The following is a 20,862-nucleotide window of genomic DNA, read 5'->3' as shown; positions in this document are numbered from 1 at the left end:
GTTAGCCATGGGATCAGAAGCCTAAGACTCAGTGGTGTTATCACACCATCGTTAGCAAAGTTGACTCATGAAGCCTAACAAAAAAAGACTGCTTGTCAAGTTTTGGGAGGACTGTGCAGACAGATTCATAATGGTCTATCACTCTGGAAGTTAAGGGAGAATTGTCTCCCTTCCCCTCATCCGAAATCCAGCCTAGCATCTCTTTGGCTTCTTGAGTATTGGAAACAGCAGATGACACATTTGGGCATTCTCTTTGGTCTTTTGTATCAGGTAACCTACAGTGAGTATAACCCACAGACCTACACTGGAAGTTAATCAGCATGCTGTGGTATGCTCCCTACTCTGAGGTACCACAAACCTAATGACCTATTTGAGCTACAAGCCTCCATGACTGATGATTTTTTGTGCCAGAGTCTTTGGAAAAAGAAGGCAACTTCTGCTCAGAAGCATCCTCAGTTGTACAGGACTCACTGACTCCCAGAAACAGCTATATCTGAAAAGCAACTCTTAGCTTACTACTGACCTCTTGTCAGAAGCAAAGCCCCGTCCTGCAGAGACTTTGTGATTTTGTGAACTGATATTCTCATTTAAGATGAACCAAAATAGATTCACAACTAACCATTTGGCAAGCCTTACTTATGAATTGGAAGTGGTATATTAAAGCCACAGGGGTGGTCTTAAGAGATCTTCAAATCTTTAAAGAAACACCATCAGTGGATCACACAGCCCTCAGAAGACTAGAAATCTCTTAAATGAAGTTACTCTTGGTTACTAAGGGGAGATTTCCAGAGGGATTACTGACACGTTATTTACATGCACCCTAAGGGCAGATATCTCTATTACTCTGAGAGTAACCCAATTAGAAAATGTGGTACAAAATTTGTCCCTGTTTTTACCTGAAATAATAAATGACACCAGCTCATCTGTGGAAAGCATTCTGGTCAGCCTCAGTCACTGATCAGCATTGCTGTGGACGACAGAACTGCCCAAAACTTCACCCTTGCAGGCCAGGGTAGAATATATGCAATTGCCAATGCATTCTTTTATACTTGGATTAACCATCTCAGGCTAAGAGGAAAGGTCAATACAGAAACTTAAGGAGAATGACATTATTCTTAAGGTAGACCCTAAGGGCCAAGAAATTTGTTCAGCTGGCTGGGTCCAGGACTTAGCCAGCAGGATTGAAGCCAATACTGCTGGTGGCTTTATCTTGTTGTTTAGAGTCTTATTGATATTAGCCACAATTAAATACTATATGAAACAAGTTAAATGAATTTAGCCCCCATATCTGTTCATCAGATTTATCAGAGCGGTAAACAGTGCGATATGCTCATGGAAAAAAATCCATCATTATGGCCCTTGAAACTCATGTTTCTGGCTTTTGGACTATTTCCAGTCTCACAATGGTGTGCCCTCTATCACAAAATCTATTCAATAAAAGGCTGACAGTAAATGTTTTTGCACATCTTAACATTTGTTTATTTGGCCCACATATTTTATGTTCCTTCTCTCGTTTTTTAAAATTATTAATCAAAATTTCAAATTAACACACTCTTTCACTACTCTTTTTACTGTTCTTTTACTGGTTAGCTCAAAGTTACCACACACATCCTTGACTTTTTACAGCATAATAATAAATGATCACATCTACCACCTTCCCATTAATGGTAGAATTTTAAAACAATTAATTTCATTTGTAACTTCTTTTGGAGAGCCAATTTCTCAATATGTAGTAAAACTAATGTACACAAAAGCAATTCCCCTTCAATGTCCAAACACAGATCAATTTTACAAACGTGTACAAGTAGATATGTGCAAATCTATTTGTTACTGCATTGTCTGGAAAGGTGAGAAAGTTAGAGGCAACTTCATGTCCATTAATATTATAATGGATAAATACACAGTAGTATATTCATAGAGTTCCACAGCACTGTTAAAATGCGCTAAATAGAGAGCAACATGAATCTGATGAACATAATTTCACACAAAACTAATGCAAGAGTACACAAAATGATGAACTTTAGAAATCGTATGTACATAGGCACATAAGTAAAAATATATAAAGAAGCTTTAGAGGAGTTGTTACCCATGGGGAGAGAGAAAGAGAAACGGGATAAGGGACAGGTGCAGACGTCTTAAAGATTTTACGTATTTTAAACTATTGATGCAATGATGGCAAAGTGCTCATATTTTTAAAATTTGAGTGAACAATATTTAGGTATTTAAAATTTGAGCAAATACCACCACTCCTACTTTCTGCCTATTTGAAATATTTCCATAAATACATAAGAGAAAACTTTACATAAAAATTTCACTATGAGTACAATGAGCAGAAACACCTACTTGAAAGTGTAGTTGCTTCACTGAGTGTTAACATAAACTGACTTTCTATATATACGGGCAAAACTGCAGATGTTCCAATGATAACTAAAGATTCTGAAGCTCTCGCCAGAGATAGGCACACAAACATAGGACTCTTGATGAGAATCTGAAGTAGAAATAAGTTACATATGAATTATTTTATTTTGTTAAGAGGAATAGATAGACCTACTTGTATAACTGGTACACCCACATAATCACAAACACTTTAATATTACCTGACTTTCAAAATTTTGCCATGCTGATGAATGTGTAGTATCACAATGCTTTATTTTATATTTTTCCAATTTCAAATATAACTGAGCATTTCTTCATGTAATTGTTAGCTATTTAGCATTCTTTCATGTGTACGAACTGCCTATTCATACTTCTATTAGGCTTCCTGAAATTCTTGTATAGATTTTCCAAGAATTCCTTGTTTATTCTAAATATTAATCTCTTATGGTATTTATGGAATTTAGATATTTGTCACTCATCTTTTAACAGTCTATAGCTTTCTTCATTGACTAGAAATCTTTGACTTAATATAATCTAATCCATAAATTATAAGTTCATATTTGACACTATTGCAATCTTGCCTAATCTTTTCCAACCTCTATGTCACAAGGCATTTCTTTCATTTTAAACATTAACTGTGTCATTTCTTCAAATCACAGTTTATTAACCAAGAAATCACCTTTCTGCATAATATCAAGGAGGGACCCAGCTTCATTTTACCATACAGAACACCAAGTTTGCCATCACATTTAGTGAACAATTATCCTTGGAGTGCCTCTTCCATCACATAGCAAGTTTATATATCTATATATCTATATATAAATTTGTTGCTGAGTTCTCTATTCTATTCCACTGGCCTATTTATCTGTGCTGAGGAAATGCTACCTTGTTTTTACTACTATGGCTTTGTAGCCTGTCTTAATGTGTAGTAGGATCAACACTCTTTGTTTTACCTATTCATGCCCTTATTCTGACATAAGAATTAAGAATCAACTTGTCCTTTACTAAAAAAATAAAATTCTTGCCCTAGTATTGATTACATTTCATTGAATTCATAGATTGAGAGAGAAATCACATATATGAAAGCTGTCATTTTATCCATTAGTACAGTATATCTTTCAAACTATCCTAGTCTCCTTTAATACAGTTATGGAGTTTAAAATTTTTTCATGAAGTTCTTGAGTAGCTTTGTTAAAGTAGTTCCTGAATTATTTATAGTTATTACTTATAGCAAACTATCATTTGCATGATAGGAGTCCCAGAAGAGAAAAGGGAGAAAGGGGTTGAAAATGTATTTGATGAAATTATGGCTGAAAAAATCTTCTAAAACTGAAGAAGGAAACAGATATCCAGGTACAGGAAATACAGAGAGTCTCAAAAGAGATGAATCCAAAGATACCTACACAAATATATACCACAATTAAAACAGCAAAAGTTAGAGAAATCTAAAGGCAGCAAGAGAAAAATAGTCACATACAATGGAACCCATATAAAGCTATCAATGATTTTTCTGCAGAAAATTTGCAGACCAGATGGGAGTTGCATGACATATTTAAACTGCTGAAAGGGAAAAACCTACAACTGAGGATACTCTATCCCGCAAGGTTATAATTCAGAATTGAAGGAGAGATAAAGAACTTCTCAGACAGGAAAAACAAAAAGATTTAATCAATACTAAACTGATCCTAAGTGTTAAGGGTCTTCTTTAAGTGGAAAAGATAATAACAAGAAGTAAGAATCTATGGGAAAGGAAAAATCCCACTATGAAAGGCAAATATAGAATAAAGGCTGTGGATTAACCACTTAAATGAGACAGTATGAAGATTAAAAGACAAAAATTATAAAATCAACTATAATTGAGATAAGCAGTAAAGGGAGTAACATGAAGATATAAATATGACATCAACAAAACAAAGCATGGGGGAGGGACCTAAAAAATGTAGATCTTTTAGAATGTGTTTGAATTTCTAAACCTCAATTTCAAGAAACCCACATGGCCATTTCCTTATTTCAGCAGCAGTGTGCTTGGGTAAAGAAACTTCTTCAAATCAAATGATTTAAATGGGTTCACCCCTAAACATTTTTTCATTTCTTGAGTGTAACAGTGCAGCACAGATCCCACACCCAGAGGGTTCCCCCCAAGTTTTTCACTAAGCGTGACCTTGAATACCAGACCCCGAATCAAACATCCATTCTTTTCACCAATCTCACCACTGCAGCTGAACTAAACCCGGCCTCTGTGCAGACTATCCCCTCGCAGGGGGCGGCCCCAGCTCACCCAGCGACACACCCTCCTCCCTCTCATCTTCACAACGTTGTCCACAGCCTCCTGGTCTCACACTAGAAGTCCTTAGGACCTCTCCCCAGCGGACAAACCCCACCAACTGGGAAAACCACACCACACTTGCCATCCAGCCCAAAGCATTCTCCAAGAGGCAGAAACCCAAACAGCAGAGGATGTGAGTCTTGCCCTGGGGCCTCCCTGTCTCCCCGGGGCCTCCCTGTCTCCCCCCCAGCCCCCATTCATGTCCTCTTCTCCCCACAGCTGCACCAGGCCACCTCTCCAGCATGTCCCTCCTGTGCTGACCAGTCCGGTTCTCAGACCCACAGCCCAGCACCAGCCCCAACCTGCACTGGAGAGCGGTATGCAGAGCAAAACATGCTCCCGCCTCCTTCAGTTATGACCATGCGGTTAAGAAACTCACACTTCTGAAAACCAGCTTCGTTATGCTCCTTCCAGGCTTCCTACAAGATGTCAGAACCAGAAAATCTGACGTTAGATTTATTTTAAGAAAAGTAAGAGGCAAATATGCCAACATTAAAGGGAACGAGCCCTGTGAACCTCTTGGGTAACGTCAGCTCCAGTCTCGGAAGACAGAGGCAGTCAGTCTCCAGAGCTGTGGAACCTGTTCAGCAGCGCTCTTCAAGCAGAGAAGGAACAAGAGCCACGCAGTGAAGTAACAGCACCTCACTTACACACGGCTTGAGGGGAACGGCCGTGGAAAAATAAGATTATCTGCATAAGCTGACAAAAGCAATGTGTACTCTAAGATGAAAGGACTGCTTGATGCATTTGTGACTGATGGCCTCTCATCCTGGACTTCAGCAGGACATGCAGGGAGCCCTAAAACCTGGACCGGGAAGCAGCTATCCAAGTCCAGATCCACATCTAAAAGCCAGAGATTGTTCAAAGGACAATCACGATTACACATCCTGGAACAGCTATAATCAACGAGTGTCCTGAGAGAGTCACAGGTTCACGACTGGACAGAATTCAAAATGGAAAGTGAACCCTTATCCTGAGGTGAAGGACAGACCTCCTAACCTAGCCACCCATGCACTGACTCCCCTGATTACATGACACTTGGAAAGGGAGACAAGAGTTTACCAAATATAATCAAAATGTCTTCGATCGCTTCCCCTTCACACCAAGAGCAGAAGCGCCCATGCACAGGAAAGAACGCAGTCCTGCAACATCCCCAGTACCACCCTCTGGCTGCAACTATGTGACATGTGAGCTCCCACTCAGAGTATGTCCTTGTCACCCCTCAGAGCACGAGGTCTATATCAGAGGCATCCAAAATCAAGTGACTTGCATTTTGCCACCCAACTAACATTCTGCAAATCTCACACAGCAAACTGGCAAGATGTGATCGCAGTTGCTAACAATTCTCTCCAGTGTACTCCAGCTGTGGTTCAGCACCAGGAGGAGCTGGCACATCTACAGAGGATGGTCCGTCTCCACTGAGCACAGCACCCACATCCACCAAACCCACAGGAGCCCCACCTGCGCATCACAAGCAGCGGACCAAGACCACAGAATAATGACCCAGGAATTAAAATCACACATCCGAGCTAATGTGTCTATTGAGTAATGAAATCTGGCTGAAATATTTATCAAAGCAGTATAACCACAGGAGACCACACTTAGCCCAGAGATGTCACCACTGCCCGAATATTTCAGAACTCCCTTTTCAGAATTGCCTTTGGGTCCAATTTTTGAGCCATATGAAAAAACAAATCAAAAACAAAACAGAAGCTCCTTTACAAAGTCAAAACTAACGTACAGAATGTCACTCTTCTAACAAAGGAGGAAAGTAAAGGATTTCAAGATTTTCTGCTCCAGTCCGAGTGCAGCCTGCCCAGCAAGGTTTGGAACTGATGTCTCTGCGACCACGTCTCTTCTCAGAGTCACCAAGAGACCTCCGGGCAGACCCTGCCGATGCAGGAATCCACCGGCCTGTCTGCCACCAGACTGAGCACACCTGACGAGCTTCAGCACAGCCCTTCTCCCAGCACAAAAAGGCCCGGGAGCCCCGCAGAACAGCCTCAGCGGCACGAGGGCCAGGAAGCGGAGCAGAGTGGGGTCTCCTCTGGGTCAGCGCAGCTGTGGACCCAGCCAGGCAGACCCTTCCTTGAATGAACCGGGCACAAACCACCCCAAAGAACTCACTCAGGGCCGCCCGAGCTCCCCTTTCAGCGCATCAGTTCCCCTTTATTTAAAGCGTATTTTAACATCAGAAAGTGCAAGTATGCATGCCTCAAAACCTTATTCTTTGAAGAATTTTTTTAAAAACTCCCTGGCCCCGGCTCTCCGTCAGGGCCCACGCTGACCTGCCTGGAGTCGGGGATGCGGTCTCAAGTTCTCACTCGATTGCTCACTGCATGGCATCACAGTGAGGCTCTGGAAAGATGCAACCCAGAGGGCAATACGTGCTAGAAAGAGGATTATTTCTATTGTGAATTCAACTGCCAGCAAGCTTCCATTCAAAGGTCGCACTTATACTTGGCCTGTATAACCCCACCCCGCCCAGCGCCTGAATCCCAGCCGCCCTTCCTTCCAGCCAGCCTGAAACACCTGCCGCGTCTGCGGGACAGCCCTCAGGCTCCGGCCCGCTGGCTCTGCGGGTTCAGGCCTGGACTGCACACCTCATCCGAGAAAATCCACACCAGTGCTACGTTCACAGTGACAGGCGTACACCTGGTCCTTCCTGGGTTAACAAGAATTTCAGTTTCCTTTTAGGTCCCGCAGGCCAGATATTATGGCAGTACTTTTAAGCACCTTTTTCAAGCAAGAGGACAGAGGGGCTCAGGATGACAGAGGGCCCCACATCCTCCCAACTGATGGGCTCCTGATCTCTGACCTCCACCCACTCCAGAGCCGGGGCACCTTCTGTGAACCCCCTAGAAGAGCCATCCCTCATTCCTCAGGAAAGGCAGGATAGAGGAAATGGCCTCCCACCCAAGACCCCCAGCACCAAACTCAACACTTCAAGGTAACCCAGAAGGCTGCAGGGAGACAGCTCTCCCTCCTTCCAGCCACAAGCTTGGAATGATGCTGAAATGACACTGAAAGCCCGACAGGGCCCACATCAACTGCTGTTGTCCTGACTTACCAGGCGCCGAGATGCTGAGTCATAAGCGGATTTGTACCTGGAAGCACCAAACAGGCCTGACAGCGTCAACAGCCGCTCGTGAAAAACACCAAACACTGCTTCCTTAAAGTAAGCCCAACGCGACAAGCTTGGAGCTGAACCTCAGACCCCACGTGATTACACAGGATTTCGGGGCTGCTCACACAGCTCGCCTCTCACCACGTTTTCCTGGCTACGAATGGGTTTCCTCTGTGTGTTGTTAGTTTCATCTGGCCAGAAATGTGAAAGCAATTCATCCCCTTAAGATGACAGAGACAATCAGCTTTGTAGAAGCGGGTGAGAAAATCTACTATTCCACAAAATTATTTGATCTTTGCTCCTCTCAGAAAGGAGCCAAAAAGTAAAACTCCGAATCACCAAGCACAGTGAGCCAGAGGCACGCAGGCAGCAAGCGGACCTCTGAATGCAGACCACTCCCTCCCTAAGGAGCAGGTGAGGACAGGCTGGGCCCCAGCTCCACCACCAGCCAGCCATGGAGCTTGAGCAAATTTCTTAACCTCTAGGGCTCAACCTCCTCTCCTGTAAAACGGGAGACAGCTGAAGACTCACCGCCCTGGCCCAGGATCTGCACAACCTGGGCATCTGCCCCAGATCCAGCGCCCTCATCAGTGAAGTGAGGGCATGGCAGCAGGGACTCTCCACGAGAGGAAATCGGACAAGCAAGTGCAGCGGGGCTCAGAGCCCCGACGGGCGCCCAGAGGACCGCTGTCTCGGGAAGGCTTCACCCCTGGCCCTCCACCACCGAGCAGACAGCCCGCGCTCAGTCCAGCAGCTTCACGGATGCAGCGCAGCTAATAAATCTTCACCTGGAACCGAAGCCCACAGGGACAGTTTTGCCCACCAGGCTGGGAAGGATAAAGAGGGCTGAGAAAAGGCGGCGGCGGAGAGGAACACCCACAGGCCGCAGACCCTCCCAGTAGGCACTCAGGTCTGAAGCAATCCCTTGTCCCCCGCCTTCAGCAGAGCGCTCTCCCAGCCCCCTCCATGCCCAGGACGAACCCCTCAGGCCTCCAGCTCCTCTGGCCACAGGAGGGTCAGACGCCACTGCTGAGCATCCCAGGACTCGTCACGTGGAGTCCGAGCAAACCACCACGAGGGGCTACATCCATGCTCGCATCTGTTTATCGAGTACCTTTTACTCAGTTAGCATTTCAGTCTAATTTTGATCCTTAGAGATGTGAAACTAAAGCCATTTATCGGAAGATCACGCTCCTGAACAGATTTCCACCAGCCACGGTTTCCTTTCAGTTTGGGTCTGTGTGGGTTTTTTTGTTTCATTTTCAGGACATCAACCTATCTGCTTACCTCCCAGGTTAAAACGCAAACAAGCTGAAAGTTTCACATCCAGTCGGCTGTCACTGCCCCCAGCCTCATTCTCTCCCTCCAGCCTCCAGCGTCCTCACTCAGCAAACACACATGCAGATGCTCAGATGCTGACCTCCTTCAGTGGCCGGCTTCGCTCACTCGTTCAACAAATATATACAGAGTGTCTTCGAGGTATCGGGCACTGCTCTTGGCAGTTGGCACAATGAGCCAAATTAGAATGTTCTACTGGAACTGACATGCCAGAGCAGCTGAAAGAGGTACCCCACGTGCACACACGCACAATGCTCCAGAGGTGACAGGCCACAGAGAAACAGCAGTGCAGGGAGTATCCATCAGGGCCACAAGAGGGATCTGAAGTGGGTGACTAGGAAGGCCACACTGAAGAAGTGGGACTTGGAACCCAGAATGAAGGTGAGGGAGTCAGCCAAGAGGATACCAGCGGGGAGCATTCCAGGCAGAGAACAGAGCAAAGGTCCTGCGGTGAGAGCATGCCTGGTGTGTCCAGTGTGGCTGGAAGAGCTCGTGAGTGCATGGGAGGGCAGGCAGGTCACAGGGCCCAGGGGCCTCCAGAAGGGCTCCGCTGTCGAGCGCACTGTGAGGCTTTTACTCCACATGAAGTAAGGAGTGGCTACGGCTTCAGAGCTCTGAAAGGACCCCAGGCCAGCGGCCATGCGGAGAAGACCGTGGGGAAGGGGAGAGCGCGCAGGCCAGGCAGGCTGCTCAGACCTTAGCAGCAGCAGAGGCTTCAGAAGGGGGCTGACGGATCTCCTAGCAGACTGGACACGGAATGAGGGCGACGCTGGGTGTCAGGATGACTGCTGATCCTTGGAGGAAGTGACTCTTAATTATTTTGGATTTGAATTTCTCAACCTAAACTGACACTGTGGTACAGACGGTATAATTACTCTGATTTAACTGGTCTCACCGAATTTTAAATTCTCTTTAGCCAGTTCTTCTTCTTCCACAAAAAATAACCTCATCAGGCAAGTCCAGTGTGTTGCAGGTGGACGAAGCCCTTCCCAGAGAAACCACACACGTGACCTACCCCAGACGGCACCCCAGACTAGTTGATGTTTGATGGCTGGTCAAGCAACAATGGGAGGTTTCCATGTGTCGTTTACTGGCTCACTGACTTCGGGCAAGCCACTTCTCTCTGCCTCACTCCCTGTACTAAACTCTTGGCCCTTCTCCTAAGGAGCAGCTGGGGAGAAAAATACCAAGGGAAGGAGGACCTGGAGGGAGAACTCCATCATCAACCTTTCCAGCATTTCGGCCTCAGGAAGTAATCTAACTGTTGGATCTGCCAGCCCCACCCACAAGAGGGGGTTCCTCAGCTCCAATTTGTGCCTGTGGATGAGGACATTAACCTCACCCTGACCTCTGAGCCTGTGAGGAGCACGCCGCTTCTCACAGTGGACCTGGAGGGTCATGACCATATAGGGTGTGTAGAGCTCTCGGATCCCTGGAACCACATCGACCTCCAGGTGAAGCGGCCCCTTCCCTGCATGCAGTGCAGCATCTCTGTCTCCAGGCATCATCCAAGAAGACTGGGAGGGCCCAAGAGGTCGACACTGAAGTGGGATTTCTGAGCCAGATCCCCTCCAGCAACCTACCTGCCGGACCTGTGCTCCTGCTTCTGAGAAGCTGTGGGCTTTGGAGCATCTGCCCTGAAAAGCCTTACTTTCTCCTTAACACTTAGGGAGGTTTGGCTCCACACGGGCAACCGTGTGTCCCACATCAGTGACACGACGCCTCTGTCTGTCTTCAGACCTGCACTGAAGCCCGCTCAGGCACACACCTGGAGTCCTCTGGCACTGTCCTTGTGATGCCCTCTTCCCAGGGCCCTGAGCTCCGGCTGCACAACCACACAGGAGAGACACAGGCGGAACATCTCCAAGGACGTTACTTAAGCACAAAAATTGCAAACCTAAGTTTAGTAAGGGATAATAGACATGACTCAGAGATCCACAACCAAAACTGCTGCAGAAACCCTCAGCTGGCTTCTCCATTTAACTTTCCCCTTTGTCAAGAAAATAAACAGGTTTGTACATAATAGGCCCAGATTGTTCCTTCACACTTATCTTCATTGCCAGGTATCTCCAGTCTGCTAACACTCCCAATATATTCCTAATCCTCCCAGTGTGAAGACTTGCTGTGAACATCTCCCAAGCCTGTCACCAGCACTTTATTTTTTTAATTGAAGTACAGTCAGTTTACAGTGTTTCAATTTCTGGTGTACAGCGTAATAGTTCACTCATACATGTATATATTTGTTTTCATATTTTTTCATCATAGGTTACAAGATATTGAATATAGTTCCCTGTGCTTTACAGAAGAACTTACTGTTTATCTATTTTTATATACAGTAGTTAGTATCTGCAAATCTCCACCTCTCAATTTATCCCTTCCCACCCTCTTTCCCCTCTGGTAACCATATGTTTGTTTTCTATGTCTGTGAGTCTGTTTCTCATTTGTAAATAAGGTCATTTGTGTCTTTTTCTAATTTACATATGAGTGAAATCCTGTGGTATTTTTCTTTTTCCTTCTGGCTTACTTCACTTAGAATGACAATCTCCAGGTCCATCCATGTTGCTGCAAATGGCATTGCTCTTTTTCATGGCTGAGTGGTATTCCCTTGTATAAATATACCACAGCTTCTTTATCCATCATCAACATTCTTAAAAGCAGAAATACAAGGCTTCTCTCACAGCCACTTTAACTAAAATACGTTTTGAATGATTTGTTTACACAAGTCACTGTCCCCAACTCGCTGCCCATGAAGACATAATACATTTACTAGAAACAAAAGCTTTCTAGGCTGAAGATGTTCAGCACTAGAAAATGACAGGACCAAGGCTCACCTGGCAGCAAAAAGTTCCAGAGCAGGTGGTTCCAGTCCCAGCTCAGCTCCTGGTGTCCCTGTGCCCAGGGGGCTTGGGCTCACTGCCCAGCTTCCTCGCCGTGAACCTGGAGTGACAGCACACCTGACGTGACCCAGGAGCCAGGGCACGAGGCCAACAGAGCGATGGCGCACCTTCCCAGGTCAAGGTGCACAGGGGAGCCTCGTGGTCACGATGTCCCCACACTCCCTCCAGTGACCCTCTGCTGATTTAACTGTCAGTTTCTTGTTTATTCTCAGTTTTGGTGCCTTCTGCTCAGATCACCTGGGGTCCCTAGCCTTGCTGTCTCCCTGGCTTCGGTCTCTGTTGGCCAAGCTTTCCGACAGACATTTCTCCTGACTCCCAGACCCCCCAATCCCCAGCGGCCCCCGGCCAGGCTCCCAGCTCACCACCATTGCCTCTGCCCACCAGCCACCCTTGGGGTGTGCGCAGTGATCCTTGCCTAGGTGAGGGGCATGTCCCTTCAGCCACCCCTGTGCCCCCAGGTGCAGTCCTCACACTGTAATAATGCCCCTTGTGTGTCATAGCTAGGTCATGACCCTCCCAGGCCTGATGTCACCTCCTCACTCCATCCAGGTTCCTAGCGCTCTGTAAGACTCACCTCCCCCACAAGTGGTGACAAACTGTTAGACCTGTCATTCTCCTGTGGTTTGGTTTGTAAGTGAGTTAAGAAAGATGAGGCCGGGAAAGATGCCACTTCAGAAATCCTGCAGGATTTTACCTCCACCCTCAGGGTCCTATTTCACAGGTGTCTGAGTTTTCAGCTCCACACCTGTTCCCCCAGCTCTGTGGATTACCTCTTTCCTTAATCGATAAACATTTCACAACCACGTACACACCAGTAGCTGAAAATACTATTTTGGCTGAGTATATGTCCTTAACACATCATGGTTCATATTTGGAAAGTCTCACGTGGTCTTACAATGAGGGGTCCAGGCCATATAAGGGAACTTCCTGGATAAAGGAAAACCTTAAAGATCAGCCCTTTGAATCTAAAAACAAGACACAAAACTTATTTACAAAACAGAGACAGACTCACAGACATAGAAAACAAACATAAGAAAACAAATCTTATCGAGATTTTCAGATACTAACTACTATACATAAAACAGATAAACAGCAAGGTCCTACTGTGTATCACAGGGAACTGTAGTCAATATCTTGCAGTAACTTATAATGAAAAAAATACAAAAATGAATATATCCATGTACATGTATGACTGACACACGATGCTGTCCACCAGAAACTGACGCAGAATTGTAAACTGACTATACTTCAGTAAAGAATAAAAATTTTTTAAAAGGCACACACACATACACACAAAGACCAGCCCTTTGAAAAATGTCACTATTTTTGATGGAACTCTTAGTTTTGGAAATTATAATAAAATTGAACACTTCAGTACTACATAGTTATCAGTGGATGTTTTTCTAAAGCACACACAGATGCCTGCCTCCTTACACAGTGGGAAGCAAACACAATTTCCCGTTTCCCTTCTGTCCCGGAGCACCATGAGAGCACCCATGACCGAACATTGCAATAACCCCGCACGAGCTTTGCGTCTTGGGGTTCTCGTCAGGCAGCGTTAGGTTCCTGGGTGACTCCACGCTCTGTCACCTGCTCACCCATCCCGAGTCACCGCTGCTCCCTGCCCCGGACCAGCACCCAGGCGTCCGGCTCCGGAGTCGGGAGCCACCTGTGCAGCGCTGCCACGGGCCCGTGATGGCACGGCCGCCGTGGAAACTAGCGCGGGGGCCCCCGGAGTGGAAAGAGGCGTCTGGTGCAGCAGCCCCACTTTCGGGCGGATACCCGGAAGAAGAGAAGGCAGGGTCTCGGAGGCTTTTGTGAGCTCCTGTTCTCAGCCGTCCTACTCACAGCAGTCAAAAAGTGGGAGCAACCTGGGGGCCACCAACAGATAAACGAACCATGGTGTGTACACACAGGGGAGTATCGTTCAGCCTTAAAAAGGCAGGATTTCCCCCAGAATCCCTACGTTGTCCTGGATGGAGTGGGTTTTCTTCCTCTGGGTCACTCTCATCCCGGCCCTGACCTGTGTGTGTCATGACCCACCCGCACCCTGGGCCCTCCGCTCCGGGAGGGTCGGAAGAGGAGGGAAGGGCATTGAGGGACGGAGACAGGGTTGGGGGGAAGCTCAAAAGGCCCATCAGGCGGGCTTAGCCCTCAGCCTGGCTCATGGGGCAGGACAGATCAGCGCACGTGTGCAATGAACACCCTACAACGCTGTTTTACTGACGAGGGAGATGAGGCTTGGAGGGGTGGCCATTTCCAAATGCCAAAAATGAGCGGAGAGAAAACAAGGGCGCTGCTGTGAGTTCACTGTTCTCAGACTGATCCTTCCTGAGTTGGTGTGGGAGGGGTAGGTGGGGGAAGGTTTAAAAAAAAGGAAGGGGGAGGGTACAGCTCAGCGGTAGCATGCATGCTTAGCATGCACGAGGTCCTGGTTCAGTCCCAATTCTGCCATTAAAATAATTTAGAAGTACATTAAAATTTACCAAAAAAAGGAAGAGAGAAAATTCTGACACGTGCTACAACATGAATGAGCCTTGAGGATTTATACCATGTGAAATAAGTCCATCACAAAAGGACAAAGACTATGATTCCGCTGATATGAGAAATCACACTCAGAGCCAGGTTGGGGAGAGGGGCCAATGGGGAATTGGTGTTTAATGGGTAGAGTTTCAGTTTTGCAAGATGAAAAGAGTTCTGGAGATGATTACACAACCAAGTGAATGTACTTACCACCACTCAAGTGTACACCTAAAAATGGCTAAAACGGTAAACTTCATGTCGTATGTATTTTACCACAGTTAAAAATAATTTTTTTAAAAAAGAGCTATAAGCATTAATTCATTCAGTAAATACCTCTCTCGTGCCTACTGCGTATCAGGCCTGTTGACGCCAGGGCTGAGGTGCCTCGCAGAGCTGACGTTCCAGAGCACAGCACATAAACACACACGCCTTTGCAGTCCACCTACTGAGGCGCCTGATTGTAGGCTTTCATAAAACAAGTGATTTACACAGAATGTCTGCACCTGACCCGTCTGAAGAATATATTTGAAATTTAAATATCTTAATTCTAAAAGAGCACAATGATCAAAAAATTTATCAGTAACATCTTTTGGGTATGTCTGTTTAGTTTTCCTTTCTGTTATATAGAGTAAGGAATGGGATGTGAGAGACTGAATGTGCACACAGACAACGGCCAGACCATCCATAAAAATAGGGCTCGGACCCATAAGCTGCAGCCACCTGCCCAGGGGAGCAGCCCCGCCTAGTCACCAGCCCAGGAAGCCCACCAGCTCTAGCAACAAGCCAGGAGGCTAAACTAACTTCTGTACAAAGTAACAGCTGGCCCCAAACGGCCAGGACTTGATTAATAAATGACAGCCTTTCCTGATTTTTGTCCCTGCTTCCACCTTAGGACCAACCAGACAAAGCCAAAATGCACCCCAACCTGTCACGCTGGGTGCTGGACTCGGGTTGGTCCACCCCGGCCTGCCCTGCCACAGCCTCCGGTCGGGCGCACCTGGAAGCTTCCCTTTCTGCTCTGTTCAAAGCCTTCCCAATCCTCTGCCCACCTTTGTGTCTCCACCGGGACACAGGTGACCGTGACTGGTTCCCTGACTACAGCAAAGCAGAGGGAGGGCTCTGCTTTTCTCTCTTCATTGGTCCCTGTTTTCTCCCACTGGTGTTTACTGTGTCATTTCAAATTGCTGTTCAGCCTTTTACAGCACCTAGTAACTGCCAAGACGTAAGTGTTCCAGCACCGGGTGACCAGCCCAGGGCGTCCTCACCCCCACAGCCTCTCTCACCCGATGTCAGGGCACCACCCAGCCGTCCAGCAGGTGCGCAGGCACCACGTGCCCCACCCCCCACATCAGCTAGTTCTGTTAGTACAGTTTTGGGATCGTTTGAAAAATTGTTCTGGAATGATTCTTTAGACGTTTAGACTCGTTATTGTACTCACGTCAGTCACTGAGAAATGGAAAACATTTGCTTCTAATGTCTGTGGAGGGTTGGAGTGGCCCCAGCAGATGCCTCCAAGTAGGGAGATTGGAACACCCTACTGGAGAAGGTGTGTGCAAGAGATTGGGAACTGTTTGCTTGGGTCTTAATAACGACCGCTCAGACGTCAGGCGTTAGAAGTATCGGTGAAGCTGGGCTGACTGCAGGCTGACTAATCGTAATTGGTATTGTCTTTAGATACGTGATGGGATGTTCTCCCAGCACCTGGAACAAGACCTCCCCACTCTGTTGGCGGTGTCCGTCTGTCTCAGGCAGGATGATAATTCTTGCGGAAGGAAGGCAAAGAGAAAACGTTACGTTTTTTCAGTCTAGTCTTTGCTTCTGAGAATTTTTAAGATCACAAACTTGCAAAACAGGCTTTCAAAGAGACGGCACTTTCTCAATTCCGAATGCACTGTCTTTGTATTTCCAGGGGCAAATCAGGCTGGCTCGTAGATTGTGAATGACAAGGGCATAAACTTTCACACTGATGAGCTTTTGAAAAATGTAAAACACAATTTTACTTTAGGCCAGAGTGTAAGGGAGTCCCTTGAAACAGGAAAGGAAAAGAGAAAAGTCCCTTCTCGTGGCCTGGGAAGAGGAAGCAGTGGCTGGAGGGGGCTGCCCTGGCTGGTTCCCCCGCCGCCCAGTCCGAGAGCTCTGGGGAGGGGGCGTCCCGTGGGTGGGGAGCAGAGAGCCTACGGATTTCTGACGCCGTCTTCCCAGAGCCTTTCCCAGACGCACTAGGTCAGCTGTCACACTCGGTTCTGGCCTGCAGTTCTAGGTTCAGTGTGTTCTGTCCTGGGGTTGCACCTGCTCTCCATCCACAGCCAATAGGAAAGGCTTAGTATGAAGGCTTCTCTTGTTGAAAACTACGTTGTTTGCTGCCTTTTTTAGACATTGAATGTGCTGATTGTTATCTCGAGGAATTGTTTTAAAAGCCACTTTCAGACCAGTGATTCCCACACAGGGCTCATCTTGGACCTGTGGGTTAAGACTGCTCAGCCCAGGAGGGAGGTCATTTATTTCTTTGTCAATCTGTATCCCTCTGGTGGTCAGTTCACAGACTTTAGAAGGTTCTAGTATTCTTTAAAACCCCTTTTAAAACACAGTCACTTTTCTTAGAAGATTTAGGGGGAAATGACTGAAATTAAGAGAATATATATATTTTTAGCAAATAAGATCCTCAACCTTCCCCTTTACCCTCCCTGTGGGACCCTGGTGCTCACCTGCATGTCGAGGACTTGGCCAGTATGTGGGCAGGGACTTCGCTCCGTGTGGCCCCCATTTCTCAGTCCCGCTGCACCTCAGAAGCACCGGCCACTCTCCCCGTCTCCATGCCCCCCCTTCCAGTTAACAAGGAGATGGAGCCTAGCCCTAGTGGTGGTTTTTTAAATTTTTTAAAGTTGAAGTATAGTTGCTTTACAATGCTGTAAACAGTAAGAAACTGCTCTGACCCCAGCCCTCAAGAGCTTTTTAAAATACTGAGGGTGGAGAAAAAAAAAAAGAATAAAACACCACGGCTATTCACAGCAGCACTATTTACAACAGCCAAGACATGGAAGCAACCTAAATGTCCATCAACAGGTGACTGGATAAAGAAGCTGTGGTGTATTTATACGATGGAATACTACTCAGCCATAAAAAAGAATAAAATGACGCCATATGCAGCATGTTGCTGGACCTGGAGATCGTCATTCTAAGTGCAGTGAGCCAGAAAGAGAAAGATAAATACCATATGATATTGCTTATATGTGGAATCTGAAAAAAAGGACACAAATGAACTTATCTACAAAACAGAGACAGACTCACAGACAGAGAACAAACTTTTGGCTACCAGCGGGGAAAGGGGTGGGAAGGGATAAACTGGGAATTTGAAATTTGCACCTCTTGGGGAGTGATGGAAATGTTAGGTATCTTGATTGTGCTGGTGGTTTCAGGGGTGTACAGATCTATCAAAATTCATCAAAGTGTGCATCTGAAATATGTGTACTTTATTGTACAGGAACCAGACCACAATGAAAGTGTTAAAGTAAAAATTTATTTGGCTCCGCACCAGAAACCAGAGCTCTCATCCCCTCTCCTCCCGGCCACCTTTGACGACCGGGAGGGGACCACATGCAAGTCTGGCTGGTGAGGCTGGGGGAGTGGGCTGCCGGGGTCTTCTGTGCACACCCTCCCTGCCCTGCAAACCGCACAAGAGGAGCTGCAGCCAGGCAGGAGGGCCAGGGGCCCGGTCACACGGGAGCAGAGGCCGAGAGTCCGGCTGCGTCACCCCCTCCTCCGCCCTGCTCCTTAGTGTCACATCGCCAGGGAGAAGGGGCCCCAGTAATCAGATGGAATCTCCTTCCTGGAAACAACCACCTCCTTAGAGCAAGGAACACGCACGTGCACACACTCTGTCCTTTAAACTAAAGCAACCCGGGTGGGTCCTAATTCCGCTCCCCCTCCCAACTCCAGGCCTCAAGCTCCTTGGAAGCGCATAGGCTCTGCACCCCGTCCAGACACCTGCCCCAGCCCAGCCTCCTGCAGCCGGCCCCCAGCGCTGACCACCTCGCCTCAGGTGCGTCCTGTCTGCTGGCAGGTGTCTCCCTCTGCGTCCACACCCCAGGTGCGCATGCCGCAGCCACTGACTGCCCAGCTGCTCAGCTGCAGGAGAGGACGAGTCAGTGAATGAATGTGAGTTCGAGGCACCCTCTTCCTTCACCTGAAACTTGGGGTTCCTTCCCTCCTTTCTTGCTGGCCTTTCGTCTCTCTTCTCTGTGGGAAACAGGGCAAAAGCTGAGATGAAAGACTTCAAAGCCCAGACCCTGATGGAGGAGTGCTTCTAAAGAGAGCCCTGCATGGCAGGGGTTACAGGTGAGAGGAGGAGGAGGGCGTGGGAGGCCCCCCAGGTCTGGCCCTCATCCACAGGGACCAGCTCCACGGCCGACACAGGGTCAGGAGTCAGCGGAGATCCCGCACTCGGGGGCGCCGAGCAGATTCACGCACGAAGGTGCCGGAGCCTCTCACCGGCAGGGCTGCAGGCTTACACCCTGAAGCTTTTTATTATGAAAGCAGCTGAAACGGGCTGCCAGGAATAACTCAATGCAGCTGCATCCAGATGTGCTAACTTACACATACCTGAGCTAACGGAGCCTGCAGGCTGTTCGGAAACGGGAAATACAATCTTGGGTTGTTTTTGTTTTTACTTGAACACTCCTATGGTTGTTAGTCAGATCTCCAAGCTGACGGCCCCGTCTGGCTGACCTCCGGCAGCCGCTCTTCTCGGCAAACACCGGGCCAGACGAGGTGGCGGGACGAGCCCTGCAGAGCCCGGGCCCACTGCCGGGATGGCCAGGGACCCCCGAAGGCGCGCACAGTCCTACCTCAGCTCGCGACTCAGTCCAGATGTTAACATTTGTGTTACCTCTCATCACGGAACATCCAAGCGACACTAAAAACTCAGAAACTTATGTGAGATCTTTTATGTAACACAACAGAGTCAAAACTATAGGAACTGTTCAGATAGATAAATGAGCAGCAAACACTACAAAGTGTAACCAGCACGGTTCTGTTAAGAACTCCCTTCAGCTGCGGTGCTCAAGGGCAGCAACACAGTATCTTCTTTACAAAGCAACTAACATAAAAATCTGCAGGTGCCGTAAATTCCTCGGCATTACTTTCACACAGGCGTATCCTTGGGTGCGTTCTGTTTCTCCTGAGGTATTTTCAGTGGTTTCCTTTTATTGTACTGCTGGATGCGTCATCTGTGATCATCCTTCCCTAAAGTGATTTTTAAAGACCTGCACAAAATTTATTGCATAAGACACTATTCCTGACCCAGAGATTGGGAGCTACAAATATGTGGCAACAAGTCCTACAAATACCGCACCTTAAGGATCTGTTACGTACTTTTTTTTTTTTTTTTTTTTTAGTTTGTCTCTTTTAAAAAATTGAAGTTACAGCTAAGAGTTAACTACGTACAGTGAAGCAGTTTGGGAATGTTAGAGATTAGAAAATCCGATGAATGATACAAAGGAGAAAAGCCATCGTTCTTGCCGGCTGTATATTGTATTGCCTTCAAAAGCAACTGTACACGCTGTCATCAGTCCATAGTTAAATATTTCTACACGTCTGTCTTAGGAGAGCAGATGTCTTTCAAGGTCTCCAGTTCCTCTATGAGCTTCTTGTTCTGGACCTCCAGCACCGCGACGCGGCTCTCCAGACACTTGACGTATTCTTTCTTCCGACGTCGACACTCTTTAGCGGCTTCCCTGAAAGAAAGCAGAAGCGAAAGGGCAAAGGGAAAATATTTTTGGCATGCAGCAACGACGCGGAAGCAAGCCTGGTGAAGTGGCCGTGGTGGCCTTCCACAACGTGGACCAACACCCCGTTCCGCTTCCAACACTAAGCCGCACTGGGCTCTGGAGGGTCACAAGCTTCCCTCTCCCAAGTCCACATGGCAGCTAGTAGTTCAGAGCAAACAAGGTCCAAGTCAAAGACAGTTACTCTGCTTTATGGCAATAAAGATCTTTGAGGGCCTTGAGTTCCTCAATCAGAGTCTTGTTTTGGTTTTCAAGCACCGCCACACGGTTTTCAAGACATTTGACATATTCCTTCTTCTTCCTGCGACACTCCCGGGCAGCCTCCCTGGAACCAACACAAGGCAGGTGACTACAGGGCACCTCCCAGCACAATCCAGAGCTCCTCCGCGTCTGCCCCCCAAACTCAACCGCCTGGCAGGCCTCCCCAGTAAGGTCTGCGTGGGGCCCTGGGACAGCGGCAGCCAAGCTCTCCGTGGGTCACCCTGAGGCCCG

The 20,862-nt window shown here is 47.3% G+C and overlaps 1 protein-coding gene across 27 annotated transcripts in view; it reads right to left on the bottom strand.

Annotated features, from left to right (window-relative positions):
* Positions 1–18,082: 18,082 nt before the first annotated feature.
* The window catches only part of CREM (cAMP responsive element modulator), a 53,738-nt gene continuing 50,958 nt past the window's right edge, over positions 18,083–20,862 (bottom strand). For 18 of the 27 annotated variants that reach the window (XM_074358413.1, XM_074358414.1, XM_074358412.1 and 15 more), the window contains one exon: positions 18,083–20,319. In XM_074358413.1, the coding sequence (XP_074214514.1) occupies positions 20,172–20,319 (148 nt within the window). In that variant the 3' untranslated portion in view covers positions 18,083–20,171. Of the gene's footprint in view, positions 20,696–20,862 lie in introns of all 27 variants that reach the window. The other 9 variants (XM_074358416.1, XM_074358418.1, XM_074358422.1 and 6 more) reach the window with 1 other exon arrangement.

The sequence above is a fragment of the Camelus bactrianus genome, chromosome 35 (assembly GCF_048773025.1).
Source record: "Camelus bactrianus isolate YW-2024 breed Bactrian camel chromosome 35, ASM4877302v1, whole genome shotgun sequence".
Lineage (NCBI taxonomy): Eukaryota > Metazoa > Chordata > Mammalia > Artiodactyla > Camelidae > Camelus > Camelus bactrianus.
This window is presented reverse-complemented; position numbering and strand designations above follow the sequence as displayed.